General features: G+C 50.5%; 1 protein-coding gene across 2 annotated transcripts in view; it reads left to right on the forward strand.

The window, feature by feature from the left end:
* Nucleotides 1-6,317: 6,317 nt before the first annotated feature.
* sec16a (SEC16 homolog A, endoplasmic reticulum export factor) overlaps nucleotides 6,318-17,289 on the forward strand; it is a 64,846-nt gene continuing 53,874 nt past the window's right edge. For both annotated transcript variants that reach the window (XM_078226189.1, XM_078226190.1), the window contains exons 1-3: nucleotides 6,318-9,731; nucleotides 15,101-15,234; nucleotides 16,511-16,608. In XM_078226189.1, the coding sequence (XP_078082315.1) occupies nucleotides 6,375-9,731; nucleotides 15,101-15,234; nucleotides 16,511-16,608 (3,589 nt within the window). In that variant the 5' untranslated portion in view covers nucleotides 6,318-6,374. The remainder of the gene's footprint in view (nucleotides 9,732-15,100; nucleotides 15,235-16,510; nucleotides 16,609-17,289) is intronic.

Here is a 17,289-nt window from a genome sequence, read left to right on the forward strand (position 1 = left end):
CCGAAGACAGAAATGAGGAGGAATTTCTTCTGACGGTATTGAATCTGTGGAATTCTTTACCGTAGAGGCTGGGTTAAGTATGTTCAAGGCTGAGATAGACAGATTTTTAATTGGTGAGGGAATCACAGGTCAGGGATAAGGCAAGAAAGTGGAGCTGAAGATTATTATATCAGATCAGTTATGATCTCGTTGAATGGCGGAGCAGACCCGATGGGCCAAATGGCCTACTTCTGCCCCTACATCTTATGGTCTTTTATGTTTACTGAGTATCTAGAAAGAGCTTTGGTTTAATGGTACCTTCAACAGTGCAGCGCTCCCTTGGTCCAATCCTGAGACCATGGGATGTTGTCACCACCAAAGAGACAACACCCAGGGCTTCAGGGCCACCAAGGCAATATATGGACTCAGCACCCACTCAAACCAGTGCAGAGTAAGGACAGAGCCCTGTTAGGAGACAGAGAAAACATCAGCCTTCTGTGGAGAGAACTCCTAAACCCATGAACAATCATTGATGAGGACCTATGTGAGGAAATCTCCCAACTCACCATCAAAAGGTGATCTTGGACTCCCATCGAGCATGGATGAAGTTGAAGCCGCCATTAAACACGCAAAGAATGGAAAAGCCACAAGAGTGGACCGGATTCCAGTGAAGATTTTTAAACTTGGAGAAGAGATCGCTCATCATCCAGCTGTTCCTGAAAATCTGGGTCAGAGAAGAAATTCCTGCCAACCTGGGATGCTGTCATTGCCACCATCTTCAAGAAAGGAGACAAAGCGACTGCGAGGAATCTCCCTACGCTATCGCCAGGAAGGTCATCACCTGAATCCTCGCTAGCTGCCTTCTCCCAGTCTCTGACGTAATCCTTCCAGAAAGTCAATGTGGCTTCCAACCAAACTGTGGAACAGAGGACATGATTTTCACTGCTCGACAACTTCAAGAGAAATGCCAGGGGCAACATCAACCACTCTACACAGCCTTCATTGATCTGATCAAGGCTTTCGACTCAGCCAATCGGGAAGTGCTCTGGAAGACCCTGTCAAAGGCTGGCTGTTCAGAGAAATTCATCAGCATCCTTTGGCTCCTCCACAACATGATTTTGGTGACAGTCCTCACCGGGAATAAGACAAAACTCCGAGATCAAGACTGGAATTAAGTAAGGATGTCATCGCTCCCACCCTTTTCTCCATCTTCATTGCCACCATCTTTCGCCTGGTCAAGAACAAGATTCCCAGTGGAGTAGACATCGGGATGGACAGAAAGCTTTTCAACCTCAGCTGGTTGAAATTCAAGAAGAAAATGACACCATCTCTGCTCTCTCAGAAGAGAATCTCCAAGCCATGCTCGGTACCTTCATGAGAACATCTCGAAGAATCAGCCTCAACATCAAGAAGATGCAAGTCTTTTGCCAACCCACCCTGGGCAAGATCCGGTCTCCCCCTCCATCAGGATCAACGGAGGAACCCTCCCAACTGTGACACATTTCCCCCTGCCTGGGGCGACACGTCTCATCAAAGGCCGGCGTTGGTGAGGAGATCCAACATTGTATCTACTCCACGAGCGCCACCTTTGAATACCTAAGGATGAGAGTCTTTGATGAGTGTGATGCTCACGCTGACACCAAATTCATTGTGTACAAACCAGTTGTCCTCCCAACTTTTCTATACTTGGATTGCATACAGACCTCAAGGCCTTGGAGAGGTACCATCAGCACTATTTGAGCTGGATTTTCCACGTCAGCTGCGAGGACAGGTGTACTAACATCAGCGTCCTTGAAGAAGCCAAGAGCACCAAGGTCAAGATCATCCGAAACCAACTCCGCTGGCCTGGCCATGTACTCGAGATGGCAGAGTCCCAGCTGCCAAAGCAAATCTTCACCCAGCTCAAGGAAGGCTCCGGAACAAAAGAGGGACTAAGGAAGCACTTCAAAGACACTCTGCAGAGAGTAAATAAGGATGTGGAGATGCCGGCGTTGGACTGGGGTGGGCACTGTAGGTAGTCTCACAACACCAGGTTAAAGTCCAACAGGTTTATTTGGTAGCACGAGCTTTCGGAACGGCGCTCGTTCATCAGGTGAGTGCCACTCACCTGACGAAGGGGCAGCGCTCCGAAATCTACCAAAAAACCTGTTGGACTTTAACCTGGTGTTGTGAGACTACTTACAGTAAATAAGGAGAAAGTGTTTCCATTGGCAGTAGGCTGGGTAATCAGAGGGACACAGACTAAAGAGCATTGGCGAAAGAGCCAGAGGGGGAGATGAGAATTTTTTTAACGCAGCAACTTGTTGTGATCTGGATGCATGCTGCCTGAAAGGACAGTGGAAGCAGATTCACTAATAATTTACAAAAGGGATTTGGGTAAATACTGGAAAAGGAGAAATCTAGAGGGCTATGGGGAAAGGAGCAGGAACCTTTTCAAAGAGCTGGCATGAAGGGCTGAATGGCATCCTGTGTTGTCTGAACCTGCTGCCTGAGACATGAAGACACCATTGTTCTGCAAAGCTTGTTAAAGGAGCCTTTTTATAGTCACAGCATAACCATGTGAATTCAGCCAGGATCTAACTGCAGTCACCAGATCTGACATATCTAAATGTTACTTCTCTCCTGTTTGCGGACACATCCTGGAGGGCTGAGAGAGACGGAAGGGTTTGTCGAGAGGCTGGGACAGGTTTTCGAAAGACCAGCCTCTAGTGCCCCTGGAATTTATTCTGGTTTTAAATGTGACCAGCCTCTGGTCGGTCTACAACAGAGACGACGTGAGGCGAGGGGCACTCAGTGGGGGAGAGCTTTGGGAACCGTAGACTGGAGGCTGCCTGTTCATCCCAAACACACTCCACTCGCCTCAGTAGGTCTCAAATGACTCCGGTCCTGGAACTTAAAATGTTATTTTCTGAAAGAAATTTCGGAGATTGCTGGTTCCGTTTACATTAGTGGGAGGTTCCCTGTTTGTTCAGGGCATAGTCTGCGGGAGAGTTCTTTCGCAGCATCGGTACATCCTGCTGTATGTGCACATACACACACGTTCCACATCAGCGATCCCGTTATTGTTCAGGATATCCGGCATTCCAGCACTCTGCTGAATGAGCCAGGGGGTGGCTTTAGCACCTGCCAGCTATGACCTGAATTATTTTTTGATCAGCTGATAACTTCAGTCCCTGTGCCACGTTGAGGGAGCCAGGCTGTACTTGCCTTGAGATGTCCGTGCAATAGGGATCGAGCCAGGTTCCTGCTCCTGATCACTACTCACTGAACCTGCCACCTTTGCGATCTGCGACTGAATATCATAAAGTGACCTGCTTCAATGCTGCTTTGTTCTGAGTCGATGGCACTGAACTTGACTGGGATATCTAACAGCAACCTCTTCCCCACCTCACAACTTAGTGCAATAGTTTGCTGGCACTGGGAACAGGAGCAAGCCACTCAGCCCTCTTACTAAATCATGGTTGATTTTCCCCACCCCTTCGTGCTGTGGGAAGGAGTACTGCGTCAGGGTAATACTGCTGGCACTCGGGCTAATGGTTCTGTGTACTCTGAAGTTCAAAGGTTCGCCATTCCCTGCAGCATTTAGTGGATTGTTTTCTCGTGCTGATGCTTTGTTGGCAGCTGCACAAAGATGGTATGATCTAGAGTGGAGGACTGACTTGCATTTATATAGTGCCTTTTAGGACCTCAGGATGTCTCAAAGTGTTTCATAGTCAATTAAGTACTTTTGAAATAGCTTTGGGGGTGGCACAGTGGTGAACACTGCTGCATCACAGCGTCAGGGACCCGAGTTTGACTCCAGGATTAGGATTTGGAATGTGCTGCCTGAAGGGGCAGGGAAATCGTTCAGTCACAGCCCCCAGTAGCAAATCAAATAACTCCCTAAATGGGAAAAAGTTTGCCTGAAAAAATGGGAAGGAGTGGGATGAATTGATTTGATAGAGCCAGCAAGATGGTCTGGTTGGCTTCCACCTGCGCTGTCCTATGGCCCATATTTTTCAGAATTAATAATGAAATTCAGTATTTTCCCAGTCATGACTGTCCTGACACTGACAGAGTTCGGGAGTCCAGACATGCATAAGCACAAAAATCCAGAATTTGCTCTCACTATGCAGTTTACAACAATTAAAAATCACTGAATTGACCAGAGCTGCTGCATTGTGCTCTTAACCTCTCTGTAAGAGCACTGTCAGGTGGCACGGTGGTTAGCCCTGCTGCCTCACAGCGCCAGGGACCCAGGTTCGATTCTGGCCTTGGTCACTGTCTGTGTGAGTTCTCCCTGTGCCCGCGAGGGTTTCCTCCCACAGCCCAAAGATGTGAGGTTAGGTTAGGGCGGGGGGGGGGGGGTGGGGGGTGGTGGGTGGGCTTGTGTAAGATGCTCTTTCGGAGAGTCGGTGCAGACTCGATGGGCTGAATGGCCTCCTCCTGCACTGTAGAGATTCTATGTTTCTCCTCGTTGAATGAGGTGTAACTTGGTTTTAGTGATTTTGCTGACTTCACAATTATTGCTGGAAAACCGCTGTGGTCCTGAATGACTATAGAATGTCACATTGAATAATTGTTGTTCCAGTTTCTTCAAATGCTTTTTATAGTTTGATATTTCAGCTTCTACCCTAACCCTATGAATATGTCCCACTCATTTACTTTGCTCTCTGCATAATTTAAATATTTATTAGCAGAGGATGATTAGAACTTTTAATAAAGTTTTTGTCTTGAGAATACTTCAATGTAATTGGCTGCCTTACCCGACTTGATGACGACATTGTTGCTGAGGGTTCGCTTGGTTTGGCAGATTTGAGCTCGGACAGGGAAAAAGGAAATTCACGTCACACAGATCACTAGATCTTCCTCCATAGTCAGCAGTCTGTGCTGTAACCTCACTGCTGCCTGAACTTTGGGCCCGTGTGTGTGTCTCGTTCATTTGGCTCATGTAGTTAAGGGGAAGATTGTGTCAGGATTCACAGTGCATGAACTCCTGTCATTCTGCACTGTGAGGATTCTGTGATTTGATCCGTGTTTTATTTTTGAAGGTTAATTGCCACTCTGCTAGTAGGCGCAGTTATATAGCGCTTTTAATCTTTAAAAAGCATCTTGCGCTGCTTCACCAGAGCAAAATAAGTGGGTTTCATACTGTACGACCAAAAGCATTGGCGGTTCCTGGAGGCAGTGGAACTGGTGAGATTTAGGAGCAATGAGCAGCCGTTAACTTGGGCAACTCTGTCCAAGAGCTAATGCTTTCTGGACAAGAGGGAAGATACGGCATTGGGGTGGCACGGTGGCACAGTGGTTAGCACTGCTGCCTCACAGCGCCAGGGACCCGGGTTCGATTCCCGGCTTGGGTCGCTGTCTGTGCGGAGTTTGCACGTTCTCCCCGTGTCTGCGTGGGTTTCCTCCGGGTGCTCCAGTTTCCTCCCCCAGTCCGAAAGACGTGCTGGTTAGGGTGCATTGGCTGTGCTAAATTCTCCCTCAGTGTACCCGAACAGGCACCGGAGTGTGGCGACTAGGGGATTTTCACAGTAACTTCATTGCAGTGTTAATGTAAGCCTACTTGTGACTAATAAACTTAAGATAAGTTTGTTAGCTTCCCGTGGATTCTGATTTTTCAGTTTTGTGCGTCCCTGGGTCCCTCGGCTTATTTGTGGACGTGTAGCCATTCTTCATTGTCTGAGCTTTGTGTTGGCAGGCTTCTCGCCTGCAGTGGGCATCACAGCTGAACTTGACTCTGACCTCGCCTGTCAGTGCATGAGGATCCGACAGGTAGTGATTAGGATCGGCTGCATGGCTGTTTATTTTCTCTGTAGTTTGAACAAGCCCAAAACCAGCTGATTCCTCCAGGGAGATTGCAACCTGTGTCCTCCAGCTTGCTAATCCTGTATCATAACCACTTTACTGGAATTAATGACACATTTCAGCAAAGTTACTGTCTGAATTGTCATTATGGGCCGCATTGAAATGATTAGCTTGTGACCTTAGACCTTGGCTTTATATCCAGCTTTTGACACAGATGGTGCTGCAATAGTGGAGAATAGTATAAAATCAGGAAGGTCAGAACTGGAGAAGCACAGAGGTCTCAGTGGGGGGAAGGGATGGGGGAGGCAGCGGTTCTAGATAAAGGAGGTCACAGGTGAGGGCGGTGGTTATAGGGATAGAGGAGGACACAGAGAATCAAAGCCATTCTTTATTTCTTTAAATAAATGCTGATGGATTGCTGCACTGGGTTTGATATATTTTGCATTAATATGCTGCCAGTTTTGCTATTCTCTCAATATGAATCATCTGTGGTGCTTTGTTCCTTTAAAACTAACTGACTGTCTGTCTCTGTCTCCCCAAAAGGTACGGTGATTATTCGGCAGTCCCATCACCCTTCAACATAGTGTTCCAGCCGCCGCAGCTCGATGCAGAGCCCAGCAATGCAGCCACCACCCCCCCGTTCATCACCAGGAGTCAGCAACATCGCTGGAGCCCCTCCTGTGAGCGGAGGAACCCACAATGTTTTCCGTCGGAATGCTCCCTATAGGCGGCCCAATACGCCCCTTTCGGGGGTTCCTGCCACATTGCCTCCGCCGCCAGTCACTGACCCGTTTGGACTTGGCCGAGCAGCTCAGACTGACGGTTCACCATCACTGCAAAACGCTGTCAATGGTGGGCCACCATTCTCCAGCCGCCAAAATGGCAGTCAGGCCCCTTGGCCCACGGATGCTTCAGGAGGTGCACAAGTTCCGTTTTCTGGAGTGCCTGCTGCTCTGGGGGAACGGTGTGAACCCTATGGTGCCCCGGCCCCATTTCCCCCGATGCCGCGGTTCGGTGAGGCTGGTCAATTTTCCCCTGCCGCCCCTCTTCAAGGGGCTGAAGCTGGACAGGGGCTACCCCAGGAGCCCTCGTATTTTCACACAGGCCTGGGCTCGGAGAACAGCGAGATGGGGCAGGCACGCCTGCAGGCCAGGCCCCCCCATGGGCAGGAGGGGGGGCAAGAGCCCCATTCCTTTCCCCCTGCTGCACCCACTTTTCCGCTGCAGTATCAGCCCGGCTCCTCTGCTTCCTCGCAGTGGGTGGCGAACCACGGCAGTCGGCCTCCGTCCGTCCAGAACTACTTTCAGCCCAGCGACCCCCAGACTCAGGGCTTTGGGGGTTACGGTGCGCCTCAGCCAGCGCCTGTCCCACTTCACCAAAACCAGGCAGGAGGCAGCCACTACCAGCAGCACCATTCCCCACCGCTGGAGCCCCACGCGCAGTTTGTCGGAGCCGAGCGCCAGGACGCTGGCCGACCACTTCCATTCCACCCACCACCCCAGCGCCAACACAACTTCCCCAGCCCTGGCTTTGGCCGGCCAGAGGACTGGTCATCCAGCCCCCTTCGAGAACCGTGCCAGCAGCATTCTGTACCTCTCCCTGGGCACCAGACTGACTGTCCCACCCCACACCTGGGTCCACCAGCTGACTCTGACCCGGGAACGGTCTCCATGTTTTTCAAAGGGGGTGAAGTGGAGAATGAGGAGACCCTGGTGCCTGAACAGCAGACTGGGGTCTGTGCCACCATCGGAGATGCCTTTCAGCCCAGCTCTGGGTCGTTCTTCAGTGCACCGCAGCTGCCTGACCTGTGCGCTGGTGGTGTGGAGTCCCGGGGCTTAGGTCCTTGCCTGCCCGCCCCCTGCGGTGTTTACAGCCAAGGGGGCGGGGATCCTGGTGGGATGACGGATTCTGCTGCCCCCCTGGGTGGAGGCCTAGTTTTGGAAGATGATGAAAATTCCGATTTTGTCCAGAACCAGGAGGTGCTGCCCAGCGAACCCGACAGAATTCCCACAGGATTCCAGCCCCTGCCAGGATTGGTGAACCAAGGGCTGCATCCTGCCAGAAACATGGCTGGAGGGGGAGCACCACTGAACCTCGAGGCCCCCGACTCTGCGCACCACCCTCTGCGCTCCGATAGCATCTCCTCCAATCACAGCAGCGCCAGCCACAGCAGCGGCTCCAGTTTAAGGAGATCCCAAGCCCAGATGAGCACGTTTATCCAGCAAGAGAGTGGGAAGCCTCCCACGGACACCCCATCCCGTTTCTTTGAGCAGATTGACTCTTCCCCCCTGAGCCGTGAGGTGGAGGGTGCCGGGCGGTCCTTGTACTACAGCCAGCTGTCTCAGCCCCCTGCCCTCAGCTCTCCCAAACCCATGGCCACCTTCCAAGCCAGTGCCAACAGCTCGTTTGAGCCAGTCCGGTCACATGGCCAGCTGACGATCAAAGCTGCTGAAGTGGACCAGGCGAAGATGGTGATGGAGCTGAACCAATCAGCAGTCAGCGCTGTGGGGCAGCGACATGGAGTTGGTGCGTCGGACATCTCCCCGGGCAACCTGGAACAGCCGCCGGACAACGTGGAAAACATCCGCGTCTCCCGTCCTCACTCGAACCTCTACCCTGGCGCAGGGACCCCCGAGAGCGTGGCACGGCCTGCATCAGAAGAGCCTCACAAACGGCCCTCCTCAAGGGTGGCTGGTGTCTGGGTGAAATCGGAGAGTCCTGCTGCCACCCTGTGGGCCCAGAGCGAGCTGCCAAGCTTCTGTGCCGGGATCATGCTGGCTCCAGCTGCTCCTGCGGTGCCTGCAGCAGCCAAAGAGCCCGTAGTGGAGGTTCTTCAGCCACCTGAAGATGGTGGCAAGGGTCTGAACTACCCTGCACCCCCAGGAAACATGGAAAACCCTCCCCAGGGCACAGAGGACAGAGCCCCGAAAAACCAGGCAAGTCCCAGCTATGCCACGCTCCTGGTCCCGACTCCAGCCTCACCGACCCCACCCGTGCTGCTCGCTCAGCCTCTCCAGACCTCCCCCCACCTGCCCAGTGCTGAGCGACCTCTCCGAGACCGAGGTGATGGTCAAAGTGTGACCTTTGGGACTCCAGTCCTGCTGAATCCTGACATTGTCGCCACAGTGCAGGGACCAGTGCATGTTCAGGCTCCACTTAACCTGGCCACAGACAGTCGCCTCAACCCAAGGCTGGCCACTGAAGTACCAACTGCAGACCCTGCTGCTCCCACTAGCCCCCCATCAAGCCGAGCTCCTGCTGCCGCTGTAACTACCCCAACTTCCAACCTTCAGCCGCCTGGCGACAGCAGTAAGGATGAAACGAAGAATCAAGTGTTTGATCAAACCAACTCCTCGACCAATTGTGAGCTGCTCGATTTCACTCTGCATCGCACTCCTGTGACTAACCCAGCAGCTTCCCTGCCACTCAGTGGTGCCACACAGCACCCTGCTCCCTGCCACACTTACACCACAGGGATCTATACCAATGACAAACCCGGTTTCTACCTGCAGGTCACCACAGATGTCCAACAGCAGCAGCCAATTGCCGCAGTGACCGGACAGCAGGCAGCGCCACTTCCACCGGCAGCTCACGATCAGTCCAAGCGCCAAGGAGGCTCTGTGCCAGTTAGTGGGCAGTACCCACCAGCAGGTTATGGGTACCCTGTGTCTGGCCCCTCCCAGCCTCCGGCACAGCAGCTGATGGCTGAAGCTCCAGTAACAGCAGCGGGTGCCCCTCATCCCCCCGCCCACCATGAGGTGATGCCACAGCACCCGTACCCCCCGGCACAGACACACGCAGCTTATGGTTACACCTACCCGTACATGTGCCAGGATTACAGTGCAGACCCTCAGCAGCCTTATGCCGTGCCTTACTCATCGTACCCAGCCCTGGACCCTAGAGTCAGCCAGCAAATGTCCTACCCGTTGATGGACTCCAGAGGCAACCACCCGTACTATCAGGTAATTCCGTGACCTTTCTCTGTCTCCCGTGGCTGTCACAGCGTTTTGTGGTTCAGTAGCTCAGTAAATTATCGTAATTTATACTTTGGATGGGGGGGTTGGGATTGCGGGGGTAATATCAGGCAGGATTCTGGGGCGGCACGGTAGCACAGTGGTTAGCACTGCTGCTTCACAGCTCCAGGGTCCCGGGTTCGATTCCCGGCTCGGGTCACTGTCTGTGTGGAGTTTGCACATTCTCCTCGTGTCTGCGTGGGTTTCCTCCGGGTGCTCCGGTTTCCTCCCACAGTCCAAAGATGTGCGGGTTAGGTTGATTGGCCAGGTTAACAAATTGCCCCTTAGAGTCCTGGGATGTGTAGGTTAGAGGGATTAGCGGGTAAAATATGTGGGGGTAGGGCCTGGGTGGGATTGTGGTCGGTGCAGACTCGATGGGCCGAATGGCCTCCTTCTGCACTGTAGGGTTTCTATGATTTCTTCTATGATTCTTTCTTTTTACAAAGCACATTGAATAAATAAATAAAACAACCCACAACAAACCTCAAAGAACAGAAATCCCTAATATTTAAATTCATACCTAATGTAGGGCTCCCCTCACGGGTCCGATAATTGAGACTATACACAACTGAGCCAGAAAGACCAGATCCTAGTTCAATTTCAGTCCATGCTACGTTAGCAGACCTCAGTTAACTGTAGGGACCGCTTATCTGGACAGTTCTGCTGAGATTGGGCATTCTTTATCAAACGTCAGCAAACATATTGCATCTTTGAAAACTTTATTAAACTCACCAAGAAAATGCTTGATGGTAAACTGCTTTATCTACATTTAAGAATGCAACCCATATTAATTAGCCCCCAGTAAACCTTACTATGGGTTGCTAACAAGTCAAAGTGTAGCAACATTCTGTGCATCTTCAAGACTGCTGAAGTTTAGCATAGTTTACCAACATATTATACTTCTTTTGCTTGCCCACTTTGGATCACTGAACCCAATAGGTAACAGACTTGAGGTAGCACAGTGGGTAGCACTGCTCCCTCACAGCTCCAGGGACCTGGGTTCGATTCCCGGCTTGGGTCACTTCTGTGTGGAGTTGGCACGTTCTCCCCGTGTCTGCGTGGGTTTCCTCCCACCGTCCAAAGATGTGCAGGTTAGGTGCATTGGCCATGTTAAATTGTCCCTTAGTGTCCTGGGGTGCATAGGTTGGAGGGATTAGCGGGGTAAATATGTGGGGTTACTGGGATAGGGCCTGGATGGGATTGTGGTCGGTGCAGACTCGATGGGCCGAATGGCCTCCGTCTGTACTGTAGGGATTCTATTCTATGAACCCAAATCGATTCACAAGAGCATTGTGAAACACAATGAGGCACTGAGCTGCCTGAGGTGTTAAGACAGTTGAATCTGCAGATTTTCAGGAGTATGTTTGAGGAGAGAGAGGTCAGCAGGCAGAGAAACTCGCAGAGGGAATTCCAGAGTTTGGGATCTAGTGATGAAAGAGTGAAATCAGGGGATCTGCAAGCGGCCACAGTTGGAGGAGCTGAGCGATCTCGGAGGGTTGTCAGCTGGAGGAGGTTACAGGGAGTGGGAGGGCAAGCAATGGAAGGATTTGAAAACCGTGCTCCTGTTGCGGGGTGGATCGTTGATCGAATTGAATGGTCAGTGAAGCAGGATTGGGAGGCTGAACGGTCTCCTCCTGGGCTGCCGCTGACAGCTGCCAAACTTTGTTTTATTAAAAACCAAGAAGCTTTGTGTCAGTGAGTATCTGCAGAGTGATTGCAATAGTTCACCTTTCTGAGTGTGAACCCTGTCACAGCTGTGGAGATGTTGCGTTCCACTATCCAGAGTTGCTGCCTGACCTGTTGTGTTCACATTTTAGATTACCAAAATCTCTCCTGATTTGATGTTGGTCCTGCAGTTTATATCTGAAGAAGATTGGGGTATTATAGATGGAGCTTTACTCTAGCTAACCCCGTGCTGTACCTGTCCTGGGAGTGTTTGATGGGGGACAGTGTAGAGGGAGCTTTACTCTGTATCTAACCCCGTGCTGTACCTGTCCTGGGAGTGTTTGATGGGGACAGTGTAGAGGGAGCTTTACTCTGTATCTAACCCCATGCTGTACCTGTCCTGGGAGTGTTTGATGGGGACAGTGTAGAGGGAGCTTTACTCTGTATCTAACCCCGTGCTGTACCTGTCCTGGGAGTGTTTGATGGGGACAGTGTAGAGGGAGCTTTACTCTGTATCTAACCCCGTGCTGTACCTGTCCTGGGAGTGTTTGATGGGGGGGACAGTGTAGAGGGAGCTTTACTCTGTATCTAACCCCGTGCTGTACCTGTCCTGGGAGTGTTTGATGGGGGACAGTGTAGAGGGAGCTTTACTCTGTATCTAACCCCGTGCTGTACCTGTCCTGGGAGTGTTTGATGGGGACAATGCAGAGGGAGCTTTACTCTGTATCTAACCCCGTGCTGTACCTGTCCTGGGAGTGTTTGATGGGGAGAGTGTAGAGGGAGCTTTGCTCTGTATCTAACCTCATGCTGTACCTGTCCTGGGAATGTTTGATGGGGACAGTGTAGAGGGAGCTTTACTCTGTATCTAACCCCGTGCTGTACCTGTCCTGGGAGTGTTTGATGGGGGGGACAGTGTCGAGGGAGCTTTACTCTGTATCTAACCCCGTGCTGTACCTGTCCTGGGAGTGTTTGATGGGGACAGTGTAGAGGGAGCTTTACTCTGTATCTAACCCCGTGCTGTACCTGTCCTGGGAGTGTTTGATGGGGACAGTGTCGAGGGAGCTTTACTCTGTATCTAACCCCGTGCTGTACCTGTCCTGGGAGTGTTTGATGGGGACAGTGTAGAGGGAGCTTTACTCTGTATCTAACCCCGTGCTGTGTCTGTCCTGGGAGTGTTTGGGGGCAGTGAATTTATCCCTTGCTGGGTGTGCTTGATTTTGGCACTGAGTGATACAGTTGGCTCTCACTTTCACTCCTCGACACAGATATTGGAATATCAAATGTCCTCATGAGGAGGTGGCTGAGAAAGACTGTCTAACCTATCGAGTACAGCGTGTCACCAAAGCACCGTGAACACTGATCCACACGTTCTCTTGGAAGAGTAATTGTCATTCCGCCCATCTGTTCTACACAAACCTTTTCCCACTCCCCCTTCATCTCACCCTATCACCATCTCCTTCTATTCCTTTGTCTTTCATACCTTAATGTGGAGATGCCGGCGTTGGACTCGGGTAAACACAGTAAGAAGCCCCCTCCACTTGGAGCCGGCAGTTGTTCTTACTTTCATACCTTAATCCAGCTTTCTCTTAAATGTATTGATACTGTTCACCTCAACCGCTCCCTGTGGGAGCGAGTTCCACAATTGCCCCCACTCTCTGGGTGAAAATGTTCCTCCTGAATTCCCAGTTGGGTTTATTAGGGACTATCTGACATTGATGGCCCTCTAGTTTTGGCCTTTGCCATAATTCATCAACCCTGTTGAACCCCTTTATAATTTGATTGACTTCTGTGAGGCCAGTCTTCTTTCTAAGGGAAGGAGTTCCATTCCATTGCTGTCGGGCAGGACCGTTCATTTCTGGTATGGCCCTTGTAAATCTCAGTATCATCCTGCTAGGTTCCTAATTTAACGGCAGTCGCACAAAGCTGAGGAACTCTGCAAATCCCAAACTCCGCTTTATTCTAGCTGATTAGCATCTTAGCCCATACACCTGGAAATCCCGTCATCCCTCATTGAGCCTATACTTACGGTTAGTACAGAGTGCGCTGCTCGTGAAGGCACCTAACTAACCTCCCCCTTTGCTGAATGTCAGTTGGAGCCCTCTTGCCTAACCATCTGTTCCCATTCCGGATAACTGATCTGACCCAAGCTGCTAGCCACTTTATTTTAAAACCTTCAGTTCATGTTCCCTCGAAGCTTGGGTTTCTCTCACCCTTGTGATCTATTCTGAAACCTCTAGGCTGGTTAGCTTTCTGAATTCCCTTTTTCAGCATCTTTCCCAGAGGCTTCGTCCTTCACCAGGAGTAATAAGTGGGTACAGAACGCTCTGCGGCTATCCTCGAGGGTTTAGGTATAGCGCTCTTCTGATATGTTAGGTAAGATTCTCAGAGATGAGCTGGGGGAGATATTTGTGTAGCTCAGTTATACAGACCAAGATTGACCCCTGGGTTCACTGCCTGATCTGTGCTGAGTCAGCTGACTTCGGACATGGCCCAGGTCATGTGTGTCTGAAATTGGTTTCAGTGTGTTTGTGCGTGGTATAAATAGCCCACTGTGGTTCCAGCCGCTGACCCCTGGCCCATGACCTTATAATGGCCTCGCTGAACCACATAGGGTGCCCGATTCACCGGAAATCCATGTTTGTAGGAAGGGTCAGAGAAAGAGTCACAGCATTGTGGTGGTTAGGCGGTGGCCATTTGACCCATTGTGTCTGTCCCAGCTGAATGAATGAGCAATGTACCTAGTTCCACTCCCCCACTTTCTCCCTGTAACCCTCCACATTCTTCCTTTTCAGATAACAGTCTAACTCTCCTTCGAATTGGACCAGTCTCCATTATCTAGGCAGTGAATTCCAAACCCTAACCACCCAGAGATTTTCTTCAAAACACTTTTTCTAATGACTTTAAATCCATGCCCCCTCATTCTCGATTCTTTTATGAGTGGGAGCAGTTTCTCCCTATCTACTCTGTCCAGACCCCTCACTGAATATCTATCAAATCTCTCAACTTTCTTTTCTCTAAGAAAAACAGTTCTAACATCTCCAATTTATCTTCATCACTGAAGTTCCTCATCCCTGGAATTGTTCCCGTGAGTCTTTTCTGCACTCTGTCCAATGCCTTCACATCTTTCCCAAAGTGCAGCACCCCCACCCAGGGGGGTGAGGTCGCAATAGTGACTTGTACAACTTCAGCCTCACCTCCTTGTTCCTGTACTTTATACCCCTATTAATAAAGCCCAGGACACTGTATACTTGAACCGTTCCAGCTGCCCAACGTCAGTGAGTTACACACGTGGCCACCTTTCAGGGGGAAATCCTTTGCAGATTATAAATGTTGTTAGAATCAGATTACGATTCTATTCGGGAACCAAAGGAAATAAGAGGGTTTCCATTTATATAGTGATTCTTGCGACCTCAGGATATGCCGAGGCGCACTGTAGCCGTTGAAGTAGTTTTCGAAGTGCAGTCACTGTTGTGTTGTAGGAAATGCAGCAGCCACTGTGCGCACAGCAAGATTCCACAGTCAGCACTGTGATGATGACCAAATCATTTGTTTTAGTGTTTAATGAATAAATAACCCCGGGACACGCAGCCAGTTGAAGCTGGTGTGGTTTTGTTGTCGGATATCCAGTTGTTAACGAAAGCTCATTTCTTTAGGATGACCCGTACCGCCGTTATGGCCGATATGGCAGGTATGACGTCAATAACGTGAATTATAAGGAACCCGAGAGAGAGAAGATCAGTCGACCCAGCTCGAGAGCGAGTCAATCCTCCAACAGACCCTCCTCCAGGTATGTACTTTACAACGGCAAAGGTTTTAGTCCTGATTCTTGCATTTGAACGGATGGAAAATGGGATCCAACGTTGCATTAAGACTTGAATTTGATTGTGTGTGTCTGGGGTACGGGTTCCACAGGCAGACCTCCTGCCCATTGTTCCAATCTGAGCCTTGGTAGTTAGGCAGGCTGTTGAACCATGGAGGGCATCACTAACGCACTGTGGGTCTTGCCTGATGCCCGCACGCCTACATTGCTTCCCTGGCAGCACCTTCCAAATCCGCAACCTCTGCCTCTGGAAGGGCCAGGACAGGATCCTGGGCTCTTATTGTTACTGATCTCTCCACCTTCCCTTTTCACAATCTCCAAAGCTTTCCTGGGAAGCTCTCCCACTGACATTGCTGCCTGTCGGGTGAGTGAATGCAGCACTGGCCCAGGGGGGAAGACGCTAATCCACTTACTCTTTGCTGCTCAGTGCAGCACAAGCTGATGTGTTCTTTCATAAACTTCCCATTAGTTAAATCTCACACGTTCCCAACCACTGATTCTGGATTGGTTTGTGGGGTTGGAGAGTAGTCTAAATGGGTCTTTCTTTGTGCTTTCTTGGTGTTTGACTATAATTTTCCTTCAAGCCCTGTGACGGAAATCTCTGAGGAAATGGCTGCTGTGGAGATCCTTCTGCCCATTAATGCTGCAGCAACTTGTAAATTAAAGTTTACCTCATGAACCTCCCTCCCTCTGAAGCCATTAACTTCTGTTCAGATTGCAGTGCTAGTGCATCGTCCTCACCTCACCCAAATACCTGCTACCTGTGTCTTGGCCCTCCATTTGACTGCTTGGGTGATATGATCCCAGGCACACTCCCTAGGATTGTGAGTGGCAAGCCTGGCTGGCTTGATCATTTTCTCCCTGCCATTGACAAAAAGTGAACCTTTGGCAATCTTGCCTGCCCTGGCTAAGCCCCTCTTTTACACTACCCCTCCCCCAGCCTCGCTGTCTCACCCCTTGATTCCACAATTTAGTCTCTCACCCACATTCTCTCAGTCTCTCCTGTTTCAGCCTAATTAGTTTTGTTAATCAAAGTGTGTGTGTGTTGAACATACTTTTATATACCCCTCTGTTACTCTGCAATATTGTGGCAGAGGGTAGGTTGTCTCTGTACCCAATGCCAGTCGAGCTGCAGGGGGGGGTGCTGTCAGATTTGCATTCTTGATCCCAATCTGCAGCGTGAAGGTTCTCACTCGCTGTCAGTTTAAGATTTTCACCCCTACTTTCTGTTTGGTGCTCTCAGGCAGGGATGTGCTGAAGATCCGTATAGTGGAAGAGGAGGGCGAGAGGGCTATGCCAATTACTATCCAGATTATTACAACGGCCAGTATCAGTACAGAGGTAAGACAGAGTCACTTTTGATCATCTGGAGAGTTGGTTCTCTTACACTCAGCAGTGGTCAGTAGGTATCTGGACTGGGCCTGTGTGTGACTCCAGTCCCACACCAATGTTGTTGATTCTCACTGCTCTTTGAACTGGCCGCGTGAGGCACTCGGCCGAGGCAACAGCAGACAGACAATGAAAGCCAACTTTGCCAGTGACGCTCAAATCCTGAGAAGGAATTTAAAAACTAGACTGGACCGTGTGAACCAGAATGGATTTGACAACAACATGGATGTGGGGGAGGGGAGGGGAGGGGATCCTCACTCAGGTTCGTCTCCTCTGTGGGTTCTCCTGAGTTGGTGGGTTTCTTCCAAACCCCAGCTTGTATATCGGAGTGAGCATTAGACAGTGTGGTGACTGGAGCTGGTGCTGACTTTACCCCTTCACCTTTATCAAATTGTGACTGGATTTGTTCAATAATGGCATGGATTTTGTAACTAATACATTGATGGTTAATATTTAAATTCTACTATGCCAGTAAGATAAGATATTGGGTGTAAAACTTTGTGGAGGCTTTCGGATCATAAAATGTTCCAGCTCTGAAACCGGGCAGTCGGCCTCGTCAGTCTGATATCAGGACTGTTTCTCATGAGCTGCTCATTCTATCATAGAGTCATAGAAACCCTACAGTGCAGAAGG

Source organism: Mustelus asterias, chromosome 13 (assembly GCF_964213995.1).
Source record: "Mustelus asterias chromosome 13, sMusAst1.hap1.1, whole genome shotgun sequence".
In the NCBI taxonomy this organism is placed as follows: domain Eukaryota; kingdom Metazoa; phylum Chordata; class Chondrichthyes; order Carcharhiniformes; family Triakidae; genus Mustelus; species Mustelus asterias.